Raw genomic sequence first — 22,699 nt, 5'->3', positions numbered from 1 at the left:
TCGTTGGTGTCGGTGGCTTTGCTTCTTCCACTTCCGGTGTTGGTGGGTTGACGGCTTCCGTTTGCGGTTCCGGATAGCCCTGGTCGAGCGGTTCCGGTTCAGGAGTCGGCACGGTATCCGACCCGTCGTCCTCCGGGCCGCCGGGGGTATCGTTGCTGCTCCGGTAGTTCGTGTGCACGTTGTATCCCCCTTCGGAATCCGATTCGTAGGCTGAAAAGGCTTCTGCCTCGTTTTCTCCGCTTGCCAGCGCCTCGAGGAGGCGTTCGGTTTCCCAGAGACTACTTAGACTGCTTCCGTCGTCCTGGTCGCGAGTTTGCTGTAACCGAAGAGATTCCTCCGCGACTCTCCGGATCTCGTTGGAGAACGAACGATCCGAGCGAATTTCGTGCGCTGCTTGCTGGAAAGTCTCACGCCGTCTTTGCCGTTCGGCGAGGCGTCGAGCTCGGTCTGTAACCAGGTCGTGCGTTGGTCTCGTCATCCATTAAGCCGTCGTTCGCTGCGAGAAAGCAGGAATCGTGGTCGCCAAAACTGTGTTATTCTCTGACCGGACAAGGCCTAACACAAGGTGTCACGGAGACACTTCACCAAAGGGTGATTACGGCATAGGATTATGACTCAACGATTACACCGACTTAAGTAGGTTACACGATTAGATCGCTTTTGTTAATTACACGCGTAAGATATAATAGTAAGTACAGAACGGAAATCAACACAGAAGTATAAACACCATATTCTCTCTTAATTATCCGCTCGATTACAATGGGGTCCGGGCCTTTAAATAGGTTTCCGGCCCGTAGTACAAAACGGTGCCTATCGCACCCATTCGGGATCCGTCCGGATCTGGAACGGCATACCGTTTCCAGTCCGTCCGTCCACACTATGCTTATTTACAACCATACTTAATTAATTCCTTCACTCCGTATTTTGGACTCCTTGCCGGCCGGTAACAACACTTGTGTACTCTGTGTAATTTCTCTGTCATTTGTTGAGTCTAGATGGTAAGAGCCTTGTTTGGCTAATACACTCTATGCAAAAGAGTGTTGTAACTTACTCTTTCGTGTATACTTCTATATAGTGGAATCTCAGTTCCCGTGGTTTTCCCCATTTGGGGTTTCCACGTAACACCTGTGTACTCTGTGTAATTTCTCTGTCATTTGCTGTTTTCTGTTTCCATGTGGTGCCTTTCTATACAACTTTCTCATAGATCTATGATTTGATCCCATCAAAGTGGTATCAGAGCGACAAAGTGAAAGATGGAAGGAGGTGTGAGTGGTTTTCTAAGAATGATGGTCCTGAACTCACACAACTACGCAGACTAGAAGATCAAAATGGAGGATCTTCTCATCGTCAAATATCTATATGATCTCAACGATAGAGAACAAATACCCACAAGGGTATTAGATTCTAAATGGAAACTCCTCAATAGGAAGGCAATAGCCACCATCAAACACTGCGTAGATGTTAGTGTCCTTCAGCATGTGGCGAACAACACAAATGCCTACGAGATGTGGCAGAAGTTGTCAGGGTTGTACGAGAGGAAGAATGCCCTGGACAAGACATCTTTGATGAGGAAGATAGTACGGCTGAAATACAGAGATGGAGAAAGCATAGGCAAGCACATCAACACATTCATGGGGTATGTGAACCAACTTGCAGTAGCCACATTTCCCTATGATGATGCTATGTAGGCCATGTTGCTGATGTGCACATTGTTGGACAGCTGAAAGAACCTGGTGGTGACTCTCAGCACCTCATGCCCAGAAGAAAACTTATATTTGCAAGTGGTAAAGACAAGTATCTTGAACGAGGAGACGAGAAGGAATGATAAGGGTGTCTTGTCCCAGTCAGAGTCAAACCTGACTCAACATTCCGGCAAAGGAAGGAACAGATAGAGAAGTCCACAAAGGAGGGACAAATCCCATGTCAAATCCAAATCCAAAGGTAAGCTCAAATGTTTCAATTGTGGAAAGCCTGGACACTTCTAGAAAGATTGTCAACACCTTAAGAAGGACAAAGGTGCCTCAAAGGATGTCGAACCTAGAAAGATTTCTTAGGAGAAGGGCACATCAGCCATAGCCACAAGTGAAGAGGAGATCTTGTCATTTGTGAGTAGGCAAGCACAAATCTTGCAAATGAAGAGTGTACCTGGGTAATCCACTCAGATGCATCCTTCCATATAACTCTGTCGAGAGCGTGTTTCTCGACTTACACAGCCGGGGACCATGACTATGTAAAGATGGGAGATAATGGTGAGTGGAAATGTTGGGAAACATGTCCCTCCGGATGGGAGAGTGAGAGTCGAATCGGATGGAGTCGATGAGTAATTTGGCCAAGGCCGAAATCGAAAATCGATTATATAACTGATTTGAGGGACTATATTTGTAAATAATCTAAATGTGCCCCATGTGGGCTATATCTGTAAATAGCCAGAAAGTTGTATAAGTATAAATACAACTAGCGAAAACTTTATGATTGTGTATCATTAGGGTAGTTGATTTGTTGTTGTATAGTTACACAATGCGTAGTTGCCTCAGTAACTGAGAGTGATAGAGAGAGTGTGAGAGTTAGTGTGAGAGAAACTCTATAGTTGTCATTCGACAAAGACGACTCAAGGTTTTTGCCTCCAAGTCTCCGTGTATTCCTCCCTCTACATATAGTGATTCGTTTCTTCAGGTTTGTGGACCCCTGTGGTTTTTTCCCTTTCGGGTTTTTCATGGCAAAACATCTAGTGTCCCTATGTTCTCTCGTTTTCTGTGGTCTTGTTTTCTTGTCTATCTAAGCACTATCTATCTCGATTCTTTGCACCCAAATATTAGAAAGAGAAACTGGTTGTGGCCTAATCGATTCTCATCACAAGATAGTCGGCGTCCGAAATGTATGCCTGAAAAAGTCGACCGGTTGTCAGTTGATCCTGAAGAATGTCTGACACGTGTCCGATATCAGGCTAAATTTGATATCAACTGGAAGGATGGACGACGAAAGCTATAGTGGTAGCTTTCGAAATGGCAAGTGGAAGTTCTGCAAAGGAAACCTCATAGTGGCTCGAGCACAAAAATAGGGCATATTGTATATGATGCAAGCCAAACTGTGCAAGTCGGAAGCAAACATGGCAGCCGACTCAAGTGGAGAGTTATGGCATAAGAGACTAGGCCACATGAGTGAAAAGGGGATGCATATACTAGACGACCAGAAACTCCTCCTAGAAGTCAAAGGAGTACACTTGGAGAAGTGTGTCGACTGCCTGGTCAGAAAGCAAAACAGAGTTACATTCCACACAAGACCACCAAGGAGAAGAGAAGCTGCACTGGAACTAGTGCACACCGATGTGTGCTATGTAGATGCTCCATCGCATCGAGGTGGACAGTACTTCATAACGTTCATTAACGACTACAGTCAGAAGTTGTGGTCTTTCGTACTAAAGTCAATGATCATATTCATTGCCGGTTGTTTCTCCTTGGCCTTGACCTTGCACTGACTGCTATAGTGCCCTTCCTGCCTGCAAAAGTAACAATATCGTTTTCTTAGTCCACTTGATTCGCCTTTGCCTATCCCTGCCGGTTGCATTCCGAAAACTGTTTGTGCTATTTCATCTATCCTCCTTTGTTCTAGTTGCACTACTCCACCCTCTGGCAATGCCTTTCTAGTGTCTAGGCCATGTTGGTAATCCTGCTCTTGGTCCCGGTACTCATTCCTCCGATTGTGGTTTCTACGACGGGCGTGATTATTACAGTATTGGTAATAGTACCCCTGTCGGTCAAGGTACCTTCTCTCTATTTCTCTCCTTTGATCATATTCTGGAGAGTAATCTCAATCGTACCGGTCTCATGGACACTCGTCTCTCCTTCAGATGTCATCATACCAGAATCTTCCATCCGGGCCATATTGGTCCTCTCGACGGAACCTCTCTTCCTCTAGCCACCGATCCTCACGGGCTCGATGTGGCATATACGTGCTGCTTGGTGATTGAGCAGATTGTACTCACACCGATCTATTGTATGTGCCCTTGAGTGGCACAGGACACGGTGTGTTCACATCGTGCATTCGAGGCTTGAATGGCTCGGGTTCAGGCAAGTTGTGCATTGTACTACTTGTCGGAACCACAGGTCCTCCTCCTTGGGCAATGCTTTTTGCAATGCCCCCATCAACATATTATTGCAGTTCTAGGCCTGATCCATGTCGAGCACTCTATTGATTACTTGATCGATGGTGCTCATTTTGAAATCCAAAACCGTCAGTGTAGTTCGGAGTGGCTCCTGTAGAGTCGTCAGAAATATTTCCTTTACTTCATCTATTGGGGGTGCCTGTGTCAACTATCTATGAAGATTCTAAAATCTTATAATGAAATGTGGCACAGTTTTGTTCGCCTCCTGATAGGTGGCATAAAATCATCCGATTAATTCTCTTTGGGCGACTTGCCAATGGAACAACCGCACGAAGTCTTCCCACACGTCTCAAAATGTGGAAAAATCCCCGAGGTTGTGTTGTGAGTACCACCCCATGGCATGCCCGTCCAATGACAACCCAAACTCAGCAATTTTCGATTTTTTTGCTTCTAGCTCCAAAAGTTGTTGGGAAACGTGACTTGCTTGCCACATCATCAGGAAGGCCCAAATGTGTACCTCAGTGTCCGGCTCATCATTGTATCTGGAATATGGGTATGGCATTGTGTCTTCCTCATCAGCACGTTCTATCGTAACCGACGTTGTTTGCACCGGTATAACTTCTTTTGTCGGTGGTGTTGGCCTCGGAATAACTTCCTCTTCTGGCAGTGTCGATGTCTTGGTTTTTTATTACGGTGTTGGTGTCTGCTCCACCTCCTCCTCTGGTTCCTCTGGAGTGTCGTGATTGGATTGATTGTTAGTGTGGGACAAATGTTTCAGGACACGCATCGTGTTTGAAACAACGGATGATGAAGGAGCAAGCCTTAATCGAAGCTTGCATTAAGGGAGATAAAGAGTGTGAGGCTAGCATAATTGAGGATCTATCCGCTAAAGACGACATCAAGGAGATGACTATAAACAAGACAACAAGCGTTGACAACGACCATGGCCAGATTTTCTCCACACTTGTTCTAGAGACTTGGGCAATTGCGTCCAAGAACCAATCTGAGACCCAAGAGATGGAAGGTGTTGGCGAGGAGACGAAGGTCGAAACGAATACATGTGACGAAGAGAGAAGCATAATCGAAGGTTGCTCAATCAAGAGAGTCAATGGGTACAAGGTCCATGAGATTGAAAAGATAGCCACGAAAAATGACATCGAGTCAAAGGTGGCTATGGAAGAATTAAAGGCAGATGGCCGCATCGAGGATTCCTTCACACAAGTTCTGGAGACTTGGGTAGTTGTAGAGAGCTAACATGAGACCCAAGAGATGGAAGGTGGTATTAAGGGGAAGGACCAAGATGGTGTGCACAACATCAAGGCGAAGATAGATATGGACGAGTCAATGGTGAATGATGGCAGTGACAAGACTTTCCCCACACTGGTTCCAGAGACTTGGGCAGTTGCGTCCGAGAACAAACATAAGACCCAAGAGACGGAAGGTGGCAACAAGGGGGAGTTCAAATCTGATGTGAAAGATGACATCAAGACAAAGGTGTCGAAGCCAATTGACCAAAGACAAACAGATTCCTTCGCACATGTTCTAGAGACTTGGGCAGTTGTGGTTCAAAGCCAACGTGAGACCCAAGAGACAGAAGATGATGGCAGGGAAGCGAAGGTCTAAGCTGCTGCAAATAACAATGTTCGGGAGTGGCCGACAAATACATATGGATCTCTCCAAACTCGTTCTGGAGACTTGGGCATTAACCGATGTAAGACCCAAGAGAAGGACAATGACGATGAAGACGCAAGGGTTGAAGTTGATGTGTGGGAGGAAGAGGTCAAGCAAAGCATAGAGACAAAAGCTAATGCATACAACAAAGAGTTTGAGCAAAGTAGGACAAGGGATGACGATGGCCAAGCGAACCATCAGGATCCGAAGGATGTGATCAAAACATCTAGCAAAGACGCTAGTGTGAAGATTGTCAACTCTAAAATGATATTGTATCATGAAACTGGACAAAGTGAGAAATATAGAGCATGGTCGCGTAAGGATCTCAAAGTGGGGTGGTCGGGTGGATCGGCACCCATCTTTCTCTCTCTCCTTTCTATCTATCTATCTTATATCCTTATCATATGCTTACGTTAGATCATAACTCTAATAGTAAACCTCCTTGTTTCTCTTAGGGGGGAAATGTGGTGTGCATGTGTTCCTTTGTGCCACCCTTTTAGCATGCATGTAGCTAAGCCAACCCAAATGGGTACATTTGTATCAACTATAAATTGAGCAAGAAGTAAGAAGCTAAGTGGGCTGGTTTTGATCTCTTATGTGCATTTCACAATATATAAGAAATCAAATCTAATATGATCAATAAGATGAGACATATCTTTTGTTGTGGAGATTGCACATTTAAACGCACTTCTTTATGAAAGTGTGCCCAAATAGCCTTATGATAGTTTTCTAGATTTTGTAATCCTCGCATTATACAAGTAAAAACTTATGTTATATTAGTTCTAGTTATTTTTTTATTTTATGTACAATACAAATAGATGAGAAAGGTCGTGGAGAAATATCATATAAGAAGCAAAACAATGGCCTTGTATGTCATAGATAGAGCTCATTGAAATAAGAAAAATGTTTGACTAGATAAAAAAGATGGGATAAATCAAATAGCGGTAGCATCAACTAAGAGAGGACTCATAAAGATGAATGGAACATCAATCTATAGAAACATCACAAAAATGTGGTTGACAAAGTATTGTCTTGAAGAGGGCTCACAAAAATGAATGTAGGCAAACTATCAACTAGCTAAAATGGCATACAAAACATCGATTTAGAAATAGCTTGAAAAGGTAAATGAAACATTGGCCCATGAATGCATATGACGATGAACATTTACCTCGAGGGGCTCGTTGTTGCTTGTTGAGAATTGACCCAGGGATCACAAAAACGAACTAAACATCATCTCATAATGGGCTCACAAATATGGTTGCATGTTGGCTCCAAAAGTAGATCAACCTATTATGAGTGTTAGAGAAGCATACAAGTGATTGTGCATATGTATAGACATACAAGAGCATGAGAAGATATGGAGGAGATTAGACAAAAAAATGAGTGTCATTAGATAGAGGATACGTGAGGGTCAAGTGAGAGGACATGTTGAGGATGAACAAGTTGAGGTGTGGATGAGCGACATTCATATCCAATCCTACCCTATTACTGTGATATTCCTAAGCGGTAACAATGAGTTAACTATGAAAGTAAGGGCATGCTTCATGTGTGAAAATTTCCTCCACTATAACTCAAGAACATATCAACCCTTAAATTTGTTCCTACAATGTCACTATTATGCTTTGAGATTGACGACAATGCCCTCACATGCTCATAGAGACTCTTGTATGAAAGGAGAAACGATATAAATGAATTTGTTTTCCTTACATCCTCATTTGGAATCTCCAATAAAGAAGACAATGTGAATGAAGTGATGCTTCATGTGTGAAAATTCCCCCTACTATAACTCAACAAAATATCAATCCTTAAATGGGTTCCACGATGACATTACTATGCTTTGTGATTGACAACAATGCCCTCACATGCTCGTAGAGACTCTTGTATGAAAGGAGAAACGATACAAAAGAGTTTGTTTTACTTACATCCTCATTTGGAATCTCTAATAAAGAGAACATGTGAATGAAGTGACACTCCCCGCATAATCCTAGGGAACAACTAACTAGTCTACAAGATATGTGTAGTAAATAGTGTCCCTCACATGTTCATGGGTAACAAGAATTGGTTTTGTTGAAAGAAGAAAACAATGAATTTTTGCCCCATTGTACTTGCATGAGCATGAAGAAATAAACTCTCCATGACATTGGGATCTCATAAGTTGTGTTCTTTCAGGCTTATTTCCACAATCACATCTATCGCAACAAAATGTCATCCTAAGGTAATGTAGCTTCCAATTTTAGAACTTTCACAAAGTCTTCCTCGGCTATCAAATCCAAGTGCTGTAATAAATTAACAAAAGATAAGAATCATATCATAACTAGGTGGGTTCTTCAGCTTGATGAGATATACATGCACCCTTTGTTGATCCAATACACGATGCACTTCTTTAATGTCCTCAAAAGTGTTAGGTTTTTGGAACTTGACTTACATTTGAAAACTTGGATGAATATAGATCTATATTTCACTTTTTCTTGATTGTTATACATATATGCATTTCTCTCATTTGAACGATGCATGAAAATATATAGATGTAGAGAGTTCCAACAAAATACGAGGGAACCATTATAGGAAATGTTGCTTTTGTATATGAGAAAGACACTTCGAAACATCATAGTAAAGTTCGGAAGAATAATTCTTGTTTTTGATAGGGTTTTAAGTCAAAATCTTATATAATTCAAATAAAAATCTACATGTCAAGCATGAAATGTCTAGATATAATGACGACAAACCATAGATTGGAAATAAATTTATTTGACTACCTTTCGAACTTATCTACATAAACACTTTTAATGTATTAAAAGCATTTTGGTTTTCAAGTGAATTTTTCTATGATTTGTGCGTGAACCCTACCAAAGTGGTAGTCCTAAGGCTCGGCTCGTGGTGCATTATGACACCAAAGACCTATGCAAAAATGTTTTAATTCGGCCGAAGATTTAGTTGACAACCATTAAGTTATCGTTGCTTATATAAAGAGGTCTCGATCTTTTCATACTTTCAGCCTTACATACACATATGCCCTATCATTGTGCACTACTAGGAACAATGTGATGATTGCAATGTTTTATTTATCATCCCTAGAGGTTTTCTTTTTTACCCATCGGAATTATCCAAGTCGGTAATGATCAACCTTATAATGTTTTATTTATCATCCCTAGAGGTTTTCTTTTTTACCCATCGGAATTATCCAAGTCGGTAATGATCAACCTTATAATGTTTTATTTATCATCCCTAGAGGTTTTCTTTTTTACCCATCGGAATTATCCAAGTCGGTAATGATCAACCTTATAATGTTTTATTTATCATCCCCAAAGGTCTTCTTTTTAACCCAACAGAATTATCCAAGTTGGTAATGAATCACCCTTATAATATTTCTCTTACATCATGTCACGTATTATTTTTTTAGTCACAACCTCAACATTTGGAACCTCTAAACATATTGATCTATAAGTTAAGCCATACTGACCTAAATTAAAATGTGTTGTTAATCATAACTTTAAATCATGAAATGTTGCAGAAAACAATTAATTGAACTCTTGAAAATGTAAGGTATTCCCACATATGACAAAACATTTTCCATCTACTTACAACCAATTTAAATGAAATAGAGGAAAGTTTACATCGCCAACTCTTGGGTTGTATGCAGAAATAGAGAAATATGTAAGGAAGAATTTTCTTGTGTGTAACAATCAAGGCAACCTATTATGGAGGCAAAATACATGAACTCTTGACAATTTTTAATAGCCGTAACCATTAATAATATTGCATGAAATCTATAAAGAAGTTTCGGCCATTATCACACACACTTATATTTGCTACTTATTTTTTGAGAAGAAGTCAATGTTTCCTTTGGAGATATTGGGAGAAAGATAAATGTTCGGCTACTTTAGTTTTCCTCGAGTGTGTGGTGTCGATGACATAATTCTTTTCATAATTCCGATAGATGATGTATGCATTTCAGTTGAAAAGTAACCCACTTTCTAGAGCCTAGACCCACTATCCCTCCAAGTGCACTTATGTGAGTCTCTAGACTATTCCAAAGAGCACTTGGTAGAGTCTAATAAGACCACTTTGTATACTTTGTTGTACTTTTGAAAAAAAATATGGCATTTCTTTCATGTGGGATCCTACCATAGGGATATGTCTTATCTTTAATTTCTTTAGTCTTGCGTGTGTACAATGCACACCCAAAACCCTAACATTTTTGTGTAATTACAATTTTGTTGTGAGATGGCATCTCATAATATATAATTAATGGGCATAACTTTTATCCAAATAGGACTAACATAAATGAGAGCATAAGCACAAAACTGGGGCCTTGAAGTTTGATGTTGAAAAAGTGTCGATCGCATGACCCAATATTTACCTATCCATGATTTACACATCTAAAAAGAAATACGAAAACCTTTTCAAGTCAATGATTATAGAGCAATTTTGGCGTCTTATGTTATTGATCATTGGGAAGTATCAATATGTTGTACAATGCGTGAGATGCAAGTCCTCACATGAAGATTACTCACACAACTGTAGTCAATTGGAAATTCGATTCATTATGAATAATGCATATGTAATTATTGAAAAAGCACACATTCCTTTGTTGATCGTTTCTCATTTGATATGCAGGTTACTCCTTCTTGAAATCAACCCCTTGTTTCTTTTTCTCACTTATCCATCAATAAAGTATTTATGGATCTAATGAAGGTGGTGGGTGAGGACCACATGATGGAGAGTTCCATTACAACCATTAGTAAAGGAAGACATGGACAATGAAAGCAAAGAATAAAATGATAAAAAAGGCCTTTCGATGCTCAAAAAGAGCTATATATGCATGTATATGCATATATCATTGTGCCTCTACGCATGTGAGAGAGAGACCTAAAGTATTGGAAGTCTTAGATTAAAGTAACAATGGTGTGCAACATATACATGCATGGCTTTCCCGTCAATTTTTATAATTGTAGACAATGTTTACCTAAATGTACATACCTATGAACAACTTGATTCAACTTATTGTAATGGGGAGGCTCGATTATGACATCGTTCACATACAGAATCTTTTGTTGTGCTAGAGTTCTTCCACTCTATGAAACTCAAAGACTCAAAAGCAAATCAATGTCTTTTTCTTTTGTCTTAATAATCATGTATTGGACAAAGTGTCATGCATTTATCATTCAATTTCCCTCTGTTTATTGCCTCACTTCGGCTTGCAAGTAATGTCTTGAAGCGCTTATCCTTTAAGAAAGGACCTTTGCAACCATAGGGCCACCCCTTCGGTAGTGTGAGACATTTATAGTACGTGTTTTTAACCTCTCAAAGCATATTATACACAACAAAGGCTAGTGCTATTTATTTCCTCCTCAACGGAACAAGGCCTCTCCATGGAGCTTTTTCTTTCATTTGATTCCAAGCATATGTGCACTAATTTGTGTATAAAGTCCATACCCTTAAATGGTATATATCACACAATTCTTTCATACTTCATGAGTGTCCAACTTTAAGCACACAATTTCTTCCTTATCATTTACCATGGAGGTAATTGATTGTTGACTTTTGTTGTAGGAGATGACATAGGGCAACTAAGTAGCATGAAATTCTTAGTCACGTCTAGATGAGGAAAGAATGAGTATGTGCCTAAACATATTAGATACATGTTTTGCAATGTGTTGAGATCGCAACATGTCTATCATATGCCATTTACCTTAATGATGCACACACTTAAACAATCACACTATTATGTGTTTGAGTGTGTTATAAATATATGCATAATCCTTAGCATAATTGCACCATGAGTGGAAAATGCTAAAGCTCTATCTATAAATCACGGTTATGTATGCACCACTCACATGAAGATCATGGCCAAAGGACACACTACATTTCAAGAGTGGTTGATTGGATGGAGAGTTTGTAATTTGACACCCCCTCTTGTCAATCCTTGGAACCAAAATGCCATGAATCATAATTAAGTGTGCAAAACATATACATTGATATCAAAGGAAACCACAAAACAACATGGAAATAAACATGCACACACGCGCGCGCGCACGCACACACACACACATACATTCAAGTAAGAAAGATCTAATCTAAACACAAGCGCGCGCACACACACCCCATAAATATTGTTACAACATTTCGGATAAGAAACATTAAAACAAGAAGCAAGAAAAATGCCCAACAATGTTAGGGGAGGCACAACAAGCATAAAGGGATTGCTTGAGAGAAAGCCTAAATGATCTGGATTGAAAGTTGATTGCCCAAAATTGTTCTGGTTATGAATAGGTTGGGAGTGTCCATAGAGCCCAATGCTTGGCGAATGCAAAAAAGATGACAAAAGGGTTTGAAGTCCTACAAAAGGCCAAAAAGCCAAAAGAACCTTTGCAATTCATGTGTAGGGAACAATAAGGTCGATAGGCATGGGATAACCTACTATGAAAAAAGTGTTGTATGGCGAGAAGCACATAGGATATGAACATGGGTTTCGTGAGCTTGCGACACACACACACACACACACACACACACACACACACACACACACACACACACACACACACACACAACCTAGATACAAAAAGATATAGAGACACAAGCAACAATGGAGGATATAATTCGAGACACATACATACATACACCCATAGATTAATCCATGTGTCCATCCATCCGTCGATCCATACATACATATACAAATTCATGCATAAACCCATAGATAAATCCATCCATATGCATATTATAGATACATATACATACACACATATGTACATCCATAGATATATGGATAGATACATGATCATCCACACATCAATTCCATCCATGCATATGTACATGAAGGATGTGTAGAAAGAAGCCATGTGGGGTTGAGAGAGGAGGAGCGAGAGAGACAGAGAGTGTCGTGTCTCTTTCTTTCTCCTTATAGATAGAAGGTGGGGGTGGGTTTGTGCTCTTTCTCTCTCTCTCTCTCTCTCTCTCAACCAAAACAAAACCTCTGAATTTCCTTCTTTCTTTTTGTTCCTTTTCATTCGAGCTTCCATAGCTTACATTTTTGCCCTTTTCCTTACACCTCTCTAAGGCTCCACTTCACTTCTGTTTCTTTCTCTCTCTGCACTTTTTCTCTCCTCCTTCTCTTTCTCCTCCCTTCCCTTCGTCGTCTTCATCGGACTCATCTAGATAGATCCTTTTGTGATTTATGGTAGATCTGTGTATGGCGAGTCAGAGCTCAAGGAGTGCTTTTCTCGCGCCTTCACAGACCTCATTCGAGGTTACTTAAAAAGGAATGAAACCAGATCCAAATAAACAAGCGGGGTTTTGCCTTTCCCCCTTTTCTTTTTTCTGTAAAAATTACAACAAAAAACAGTGAATGAAGAAACCATGGCTAAAACAAAGGGTTTTTTCCTTTACCTTTGTAAATTGTAACAAAACCTTAGAACAAAGAAGAAGAAAGAAGCCATGACTACTATTACCACTACTGCAACATCAACACACTCTGTCTCACCTTCGCTTTCTCCTTCTACAAGTGCCCACCGCCCATCTCCCAGGGCAGACATTTCATCAATGGCAGACAACAGTCCCAATACGGACAATTTCCCCATCGGTTTGCGTGTCCTCATTGTTGATGATGACCCCATTTGCCTCCTCATCTTGGATAGAATGCTTCGACGATGCCAATATCAAGGTGGGTTTTACTTATGGCTGTATTTCATTCTTTCCTTCATTCATTTACCATTAGAATCACATAGCACATAGGTGTATGCCATCCTTTTTTATATTAGATTATCATAGCTCATGGGTATATTCATCGTTCATTTATCTTAGATTCCCATATCTCAACGAATGTATTCATAATTCATTTAGTGTAGATCTCATATAGCTTATGGATATATTCATTCATTCATTTAGCTTAGATTCTTAAGTCCCATGGGTATTTTCATTCTATTCATTTAATTAGATTAATATAACTTGATATCTGGTATGACAAGGAGAGAGAGGACATCATTTTGTTCATTCGTTTAGTTTAGATTCGTTTTTTTTGTAGTGAATTGATATAGCCATTACAAGGAGAAAGGGATAACATTATGCCATCCATCCATTCATTTATCTTGGATTTATATCCTTTTTTGGTGGTGAATTGATATTGTGAAGCAAAGAGAGAGATAAAGTGTGCATATGTGTGTATGCAAATTAGAAAAGAAGGAGAAAATCATTTCTAGCACATGTCTACTGGATATGACATATATATAATATGTATAAGAGGTTATCATTTTTTGACTTAAGGAATTATGCAAAAGTTACTCTATATTTATAGGAAATGATGAGAAAGAAAGGCTGGTGCATATATGAGCTTCATACGCACTATTTTTAATGTATGGATTTCTTTATTGATGGTTGTTTGAGAAGCACGTTTGGTCTTCTAAAAATCTAAACTGTAAGGATATTGAGTTTTTGCAGTAACAGCTTATGGAAAAGCGACAGAAGCACTTGCTATGCTCAGAGAGAATAGGGACAGTTTTGATGTGATTATCAGTGATGTGTGCATGCCGGACATGGATGGTTTTAAACTCCTTGAGCTTGTGGGATTGGAGATGGATTTGCCAGTTATAAGTGAGTTCCCTTTTGATGTAAAGGACTAGTTTTTTTTAAAAGTTAATCCCGTCCATATCCATCCTTTTCTTAGTTTCCTGTTGTCAAATTTCAAGATACACGGTTTACTCATAATGTGAAATGACATGTATGTAATGCTATCGTCATTGTGTGAAAGTGGCTTGTAGTCATGTCCCTCATAATGTGAAATGGCATGTTTCTGACATCCTGACAATGTGACTTGGTCACTAGTGGCGCCCTAATGTGAACTGGTGCTTAGTGGTTAATTTTGAGATGCTTGATGTACTCCTAAAGTGATTTGGCCTGTTATTAACGTCCTCATAATGTAAAATGACATGTTAATGTTTCCTCACCATGTCAAATGGCATATAGTAGTACCCTCATTGTGTGCAGTGGCAGGTAGTGATGTCCTTTTCACATGAAATGATATGTATTGGCACCCTTGCATTGTGAAATGAGATGTAATGATGTCCTTATTGAAATTATGATATATAGTGATGTCAGCAAATGGAGAGACCAGTGCTGTAATGAAAGGAATCAAACATGGTGCATGTGATTACTTACTGAAGCCAGTTAGAATGGAAGAGCTTAGAAACATTTGGCAACATGTTGTGCGGAAGAAGTGGAGGAATACAGGACCATCTTGCATGAATGAAGATGATAGGGTTAAGCAAGTATCTGATGATGGAGATTACAATTCCTCGGCAAACGAGGGTCCTGATGTGTCATGGAAGCAGAGTAAGAAACGGAAGGATGTTAAAGAAGAAGATGAAGATCTCGATATCGATAATGATGACCCATCAACAACAAAGAAGCCAAGGGTTGTGTGGTCGGTCGATCTTCACCAACAGTTTGTTGGTGCTGTGAACCAACTAGGGATTGATAGTAAGTAGCATTTTTTTGTTCCTGTAAACAGTTGTAAAACAAGTATATTCGAAGTAGTTATATGCTTTCATACGTAAACAATTGATCTTTTCTTCATTATTCAGAAGCTGTACCAAAACGAATACTTGAACTAATGAATGTTCAAGGTTTAACAAGGGAAAACGTTGCGAGCCATTTACAGGTGTGAACTGAATTCATAAAGTAACTCTTTTTGAGAAAGTGCTAGTTAACTCCTGTAATGATATCACAAACAAATATGAACACTTTTTATGATTCCTATTGTTTAACAGTTGAACTGCAACCAAGGTTGTACCACCTTAACATAACATTTGTACATTCTGTATTTGTAATTGTAATATTTAGGCAATACTCTCACTGTTTTCTTAGACAAGTAATATTTTGTTGGTTTTCCCTTATTGTGGGGATTCTGCATTTTTTATACACTTTTAACTTCTTTCGATTTATGTTCGACAGAAATACCGGTTGTATCTGAAAAGGATCAGTGGTGGGGCAGGACATCCTCCTGGTGGTTTAAACTCTCCTTTTCCCACTGGCACAACAGACACAAACTTTGCGTCAGTTAGTGCGGCCAATCTAGCGAGCTTAAATGAGCTAAGAGCAATTACAGGGTCGGGCCCATTGTCTCCTCAAGGCTTGGTATCAACACTACAGGCGGGAGTTTTAGGTAGATTAGGGTCACCCAACAATATAAAGGTAGACCCATCCATCCTGTTGCAACTTACTGCCCTTCAGAATGCAAATAATGGAGGTTTGATGTCAAGGTCTCCAGTTTTACCCACATATAACAGCCAACCTTTAATAACCAACCAAGGAGCTTTTCAGCCTGGAATTTCTGATGTAATTCCGGTTCAGCCTACAAATCTCGGAACATACGACAAAGGAACCCAACAAGTAGTAGCTAATCAACAACACCAAGTGGTAGCTAATCAACAAGTACCAACTACTCAACAAGCACTATCTAATCAACAACAGCAAGTACTAACTAATCAACACCAGCAAGTATTAGCTAATCAACAGCAACAACAAGTATTAGCTAATCAACAGCAACACCAAGTATTAGCTAATCAACAAGTTCTAGCTAATCAAACCAATTTTGGTGCAATAGGACAACTGTCTGGGACTAATAATATTACTACTAGTTCAAATAATTCTTTGCTTATTCAAGCCATTCAGCACCAACAAGGGATTAAAAGCGGGTTGCCTACAATACCCACAACTGGTATCAGAGCACAATCCGGGTTAATATCAACTGCTGAAACAGGTTCATGGGTGGGTGGAGTTTTCAACGAAACTACTGCTTGTATACCACTAGCGGTTTCTCCCCCCTTAGCTTCTGGGCTTGATGGATCTCTGTCAAATGAGGTAATAATGCATAAATTCGGGTCTAAATTTAGTGGTATGAAGCAAGATCAAGAGCCAAATTGGCAAGTGTTTCAAGATTATGGGCAAGTTCCTCGTAATGCCCCTATACGAAACATCAATCATAACCAAAATTTGAGTTTAGGTGGTGTTGGCCAAGGTCAGTTATGTAGTACAGGATTTGGTGTGGATAATAATAATGGGCGTTTTAAAGCTTCTCGGCACGAACATTTCCAAGGTGAGAACAACTTGAAGGTCAAGGAAGAAGGCCATGATTGGCTTCCGGAGCAAGTCTCAGATGAATTACTCAGCATGGTTTTCAAGCAAGTGAGGTCCTAATGTTGTGTATTTAGTGCCATAGTTTGTACGAAGTTGTTATATATCATGGAATGGAAAGGTTTATTGTTTTGGTGGGGAACAGGGAGAATATGTTATGTCCATAATCATCAAAAAGCGTATATGATTGGAACCAACACGGAAAATGGTTGTTCATTGGTTGTGATATTTCTCGGAATTGTGAAGAGAATGGTTTTCTACATGGAATAATCTTTTATTTTTGCCGTGGTGGGGATGTGGAGATAGGCAGGCTTGATAAAAGAATGATGCAATTCTTTTGCACGCCACAGCCTGTCCCACCATGGTGGTGGTTCTGTTCTTTGCTTGCAAGAGACCAGATCAAGCTTCTTCTTCTTTGTATAACCATATTCAAGTTCTTGTTGTATGTGGGGAAAACAAAGAGGGGCTAGGTGCTGTAAAGCAAGGGAACCCAGTGGATGGCTAACAATTATTTTTGTGTGATAGTTTTACCATGTTTGTGGAATGAAACCATGAATGAAGGTTTTACACTGAAGTAAGCCATAGGAATATATATTTTAGCTATGTGCACAAGGATGCGACAAAATGCCAGAGGGATCATTGAGTAGACCTATATATAAGAGTTTGCAATGGTACAATGTAATAACATTATTATTTTCTTTTGGACGGTTTGTTTAAAATGTCCTTGAAGAGGTTAGCTATGGACTTCATTATTGAGTGTTACAATTGGTGAGGATTTGTATCACCCAAATTGGTTGCTCGAAGTGAAGTTTCGAAGGATTTCTCTTGTTTATGATCTCCAAGAGATTTTCTCCAGGTTTATAATTTACTATGTGGGTTTCTTGTTTTTCAAGAACACTAATGCTCAAATCTCCTGTACATGAATGCTTATAAATATTGATTTTTAATTACTGTATTGACACGGGAACTTAATATTGCAAGTTGATGTTATAATTCTGAGATCTCAAATACTAAATTTTGCATAAGATTCTCTAGAATTATTGAAATATAGTAATAATGTTAAGTGGAGTTTTTCAATGTTTTGATTGATTTGAGGTTACTATAATTTGTGGGAATGTAGGTTAGTCAGAACAACCATTGAGTTTAGGAAATGATTGAAGATGTGATACCTTTATCACAATGCCCCCCATTGGAAACATCAAGTTGTTGAGATTCTTTTTCAGAAAGCATTTGTTCTAAGATCTATGTAAAAAATACCTGATAATGTGATCATGTAAGTTTTCACACAAATCCTTTTGATGATTTCATGTTTCTAGAACGATGAAGTCTTTAAACATGTATTCATGATGATTGGATTGATGTGTTGGGGAAATCAGATTTTAGGATTTCCTAGTTTGGGTGAAGATGTGAATCGTGTGGCTAACTTTTATCATGATTGTTGGTCCTTCGAAGGAAACCTTGCAGAAAGAATAATGTGTATGTAGTACTGAGGGAGTACTAGGTAGGATAGTATAGGTTGAAATAACATAAAGTTCTTATTCGAATGGTTGATATGGGTTTTTTTAAAACATTTCTATGCTACTATGTTCTTGTTCCCGAAAATGCCATTTTGTGAATAACGATTCATGTGAGGGCTACGCATACAATTGATTGCAATATTGGTTTGGACTAGCATATGATCATAGTGGTTTTCTCATATTGAGGGTTTTAAATGGTAAGTTTGAAAGTTGATGTCGACTCCTCTTTCCAAATGCGAATTTTGATGCATTCACAAAAATCAAAATTTGTATTTATTCCTCTTTAAATTATGGCACTCTCTTATGATTATCGTCTTACTTCCTTTAGACTAGGTGTCTAAGCGTATGACACTAAATATGGCTTAAATTTGGTAATGTGAAGCAAATTGATTTGAGTGAAAAGTTCTAGTTTTGAAGTGGTCATTATACAACTCTTAAGGTGATATATCCATTTTTTGTTATGTGTAGTTTTCTAAATATTATGTGGACCAATATTGCATGTAGGACCTTCCTCTTTCTAGCCATTCTTTTCATACATAATCATGTCTTAATTGATTGGTGCTCTAGTATTTGGTTGCTCAAGGTATGTTCTAATACATAGGATACACATATTACATACACCATATATATATATATATATATAGAGAGAGAGAGAGAGAGAGAGTATATATATATATATATATTCTACCAACGTTAAAACTTAAAAGTTCAAAATTTGGTCCTACAAAAGTTTTGTTAACACTTCCAAAATTAAGTTAAATGGTGATCACATTTCTATTGTGGAATCAAAGTTATTAGATTTAGTGAATCTTGAGCTCACTTTTTTTGTCATCGAAGTTTGTTAGTTTACATTCACTTGAAGGACTAGTCCATGTCTTTGATGACATCTCTCTCTATATAACTCATGTTAATGATATTTATGGTCTTAGAGGCGCAATGCTTTTACTAATCATCATATTATGAATAAAAACCTCAAAGTGAGACAAAAGTCAACAAGATAATTACATGATATAGATTAGAAACATCAAAAGAATTGGGTATCAAAATAACCACCAATTGTTACAAGAGACAAAGGGATGGCCTAAAAACCTAAATAATTGTATGGATCAAAAGTTGATTGCCAGGGGTTTATGTCCATTATCGATGTTAGAGCATAGTGTCGATAGAGACTAGTATCAAACCCATGCAAAATGGGGGGAAAGGCCTTAACTACCCATTTAGAACAAAAATTCTCTCTCTCGATTTCGCTATGTCCATACATATTCTATAACATAGCCAAATGAGTACAATAATACAAGGGATTTGAGATATTGAAGTGTCCTAATGTAGTATAAATATAAATACATGATGACTTTAGTGAGATGTTATTTTGGATCTATAGTTAGAAAATTACTAATGCTAGCTATATAAATCATTTCCAACGAATGATAAAAGACAGAAACTTTAACTCAACACACACGCCCGGTGGGACTCGAACCCACAATCCCTTGATTAGAAGTCAAGTGCCTTATCCATTAGGCCACGGGCGCCTTCTACTCAGGTAACTAGAATTTGTTAGACTAATATTGGTACAAAGGGTTCTTCACATGAGATGATGAAAAAATATTGTTTGCGTCTTCCAACCCTCCTCAAATTTGGCCTTCCTCACAAACATTTTCATGAAGAGAATATGACCTTTGAGTGGAATATGCCCCATACAGGAAAAAAATGTGAAATATACATGCTTCAAATTTACGCTTCTAAGTCACGGTGAACATTGTTAATTGTCACATGGTTTTTGGTCCTCATATATTGAATTGTGAATATGGCCTAAATACTTTCATAACATGGGTGTACCCTTATAAATTACTTATCAAATTGAAATGTTTTACATTTTCCTTTTCCACATGAAATTAATATTAAGCATAACAAGAAATGTTATCGCTAAAGAAAACGTATAAGAATATCATATAGTGCATTGATGGTTATTAGCGTTCTAATCAATTTTATAAGCTTATGAACATGTAAAAGTCCAAATTCCAACATTAGCTTGGGTTGGATTGGCGATTCCCGTAAAAATTTAAGATTTGGTGTCATGCATAACTCTACATCATCAATTTATGCCATATTTTCCAAATGGTAAATGCAAAGTTATGTTTGCTTGTCAATTTTGTCACAACATTGCACATATGTATATAAGCATGGGAGAAAATACCCTCATGAGACCATATATATGTGACCTTTGTGCACAATAAAAGATTGGGTTCTTTAGTGTCCAATGATTTGTAATAATACACTTTTTGTGCTCCTCCAAGGAAATCTTTGTATGACATTCTTATCATAACAAGATAAAACCATTATGTTGCATCAAATGTAAAGACATTGAAGGGAGATTGTCCATGACAGTTTGATGAATAACTTTAATCCCTCCAATTGTGGGATCACATCTGCTTATTTATGAAAGCCTTCTAATGGTAAATAAAAGAGAATTCATGTAAATAAAGATAAATATTGTTTGGATTCCATTTTCAAGCATCAATATTTACAAGATGTTAATTTGTTTTAATAGGTAAATCTTAAGCAAAATGATATTTAGGTTTCACAAGGTGAAGCAACCACCTATTGTCAAAAAGGTAATACTAGAGTCCGGGAGAAGTTTCATATGTTTGGCAAGTTGATGAGCGATGGAGACACTTTCCACACACACTTTTGAACTAATATTATATATTAAGTTGACCTTCATATGCTTCAACTTTCTTCATACCTACTACAATATTGTTTTATAATTGATTAGAGTTCATCATGGGTTGACTTTTGTGCATACACATGGATTTAACTGAAACATTTCTCACGTGAAGGAGATTTTAACCATATGTCAAGATGAGCATATAAAAGAGATGTCACTTGAATTTAATAATTTTGTTGGAGAAATTTATATCAAGTGCTGGTTGAGCCTTACTCAACCACGTAAATTTGTGCCAAATGTAGAGACTGGACACACCATCAACTTAATTAACTTAATTGATCATCTCTTTAAGGGAACTAACTTCATCAACTCACCTGATTCATCTTAAAGCTAGGCGAACTAGATTGGACCTCTCAATAAAAGGGAACATCTCCCTTGACTCTTCGGGGAATAGATATTTTTAATGGAAATATGATCGTCAATTTGATCAAATACCGATGTGATGTAGTAACATAATGACTATTAGCTCTAACTTTTGGAAAGAGAAATCACCCCACAAGGCCAATAGGTTTATAATTATGACCAAATGAGGAATTTTATGATACATCACTTTTTTATGGAATGCCGAACGACACTTCACTTTTAGCTCCCATCAATAAATTACCTCCAACAAGAGCAATTGCCATGACTATAAAGCAATCATTTTGGAGGAAACTGGGATAGTCTTTACCACCATATGAATACACCCCTTAGTGCACATTTCTTTTCAGATGCATGTTACCCTTTCAAGACATACATGATTATATTTGCATCGCCTAGGAATTTCTATAGAATTCATTGGACAATAGTATATGAGCGTTGTAGTCACATCTCTTTGGCATTCTAGCTAATTGAATCTTTTTTTTTGTTTTTTCTTTATTTCTACAATTTTTGTGAGATGATAGTCGTACTATTTCCTAGTTCTCTCCCATTTCCCTAGTTGTACACACATTTCCTTTTGTTGATAATGCTTGAATATTGAACTACAAGGATGTGAGCAATTGAGTTTTGAAATGAGTTCATGACCTTGCAAAGAGTGTCTAGAATCTATAGTAAGAGTTCTTGTTGAGGTGTTATCATTGCCGTAATTGTTGGTTATTGATTTTGTTGTGATTAGACGCCACCGTCATTGCTATGGACTAATGTTGGTTTGTCTACATTATGACCATATGTTTAGATTGTGCGTCATTGTTCTCTCATCATGGATTGCATTCGTGCTAGGATATGTGTTGACATTTCCAGCCATTCACATAGACCATACGCGACATTGGTGATGATCTAACAATTTCCTGAAAGAATGCACTATTGTTATTGAAGCAAGAGCTTTATTAACCAAAAAATTAAAAATGTTCTCTAAATTTAGGCTAAAATAATAAACATGCTAAGCTAGGCTTCTTTAAACAATAGATTTGCCTTGTGCATTGGCGAGACAATGTTAAAACTCTAAACATCCTTGTTGTTGCTATCAAGGTAATCTATCATGTGCAATCTGTCGTTGTCATTAACTAAAAGAAAGAGTTAGGTACTTAACAATTTCTTAATAGTTAATAGAAACTTATCCACAAATATAAAGAATAA

The 22,699-nt window shown here is 38.3% G+C and overlaps 1 protein-coding gene and 1 non-coding gene across 2 annotated transcripts; one reads left to right on the top strand and one right to left on the bottom strand.

Annotated features, from left to right (window-relative positions):
* The first annotated feature begins 12,876 nt into the window (after positions 1-12,876).
* Positions 12,877-17,899, top strand: LOC147867337 (two-component response regulator ORR24-like). The gene is made up of 5 exons (XM_087315125.1): positions 12,877-13,433; positions 14,207-14,359; positions 14,855-15,244; positions 15,349-15,425; positions 15,719-17,899. Exons 1-5 carry the CDS (start codon positions 13,208-13,210, stop codon positions 16,961-16,963), a joined length of 2,091 nt encoding a protein of 696 aa, XP_087171251.1. The 5' UTR covers positions 12,877-13,207; the 3' UTR covers positions 16,964-17,899.
* A 1,974-nt stretch (positions 17,900-19,873) lies between these two features.
* TRNAR-UCU (transfer RNA arginine (anticodon UCU)) lies at positions 19,874-19,946 on the bottom strand. The gene has a single exon. It is a non-coding gene; the product is annotated as a tRNA-Arg (tRNA).
* Between the last annotated feature and the right edge of the window lie 2,753 nt (positions 19,947-22,699).

This window comes from Azolla caroliniana, unplaced genomic scaffold, assembly GCF_043228905.1.
Source record: "Azolla caroliniana isolate FFs.n. ecotype wild unplaced genomic scaffold, voAzoCaro1.0.p SCAF_2, whole genome shotgun sequence".
NCBI lineage: Eukaryota > Viridiplantae > Streptophyta > Polypodiopsida > Salviniales > Salviniaceae > Azolla > Azolla caroliniana.
Note: the sequence above shows the minus strand (reverse complement) of the source record. Positions and strands in the feature narration are given on the sequence as shown.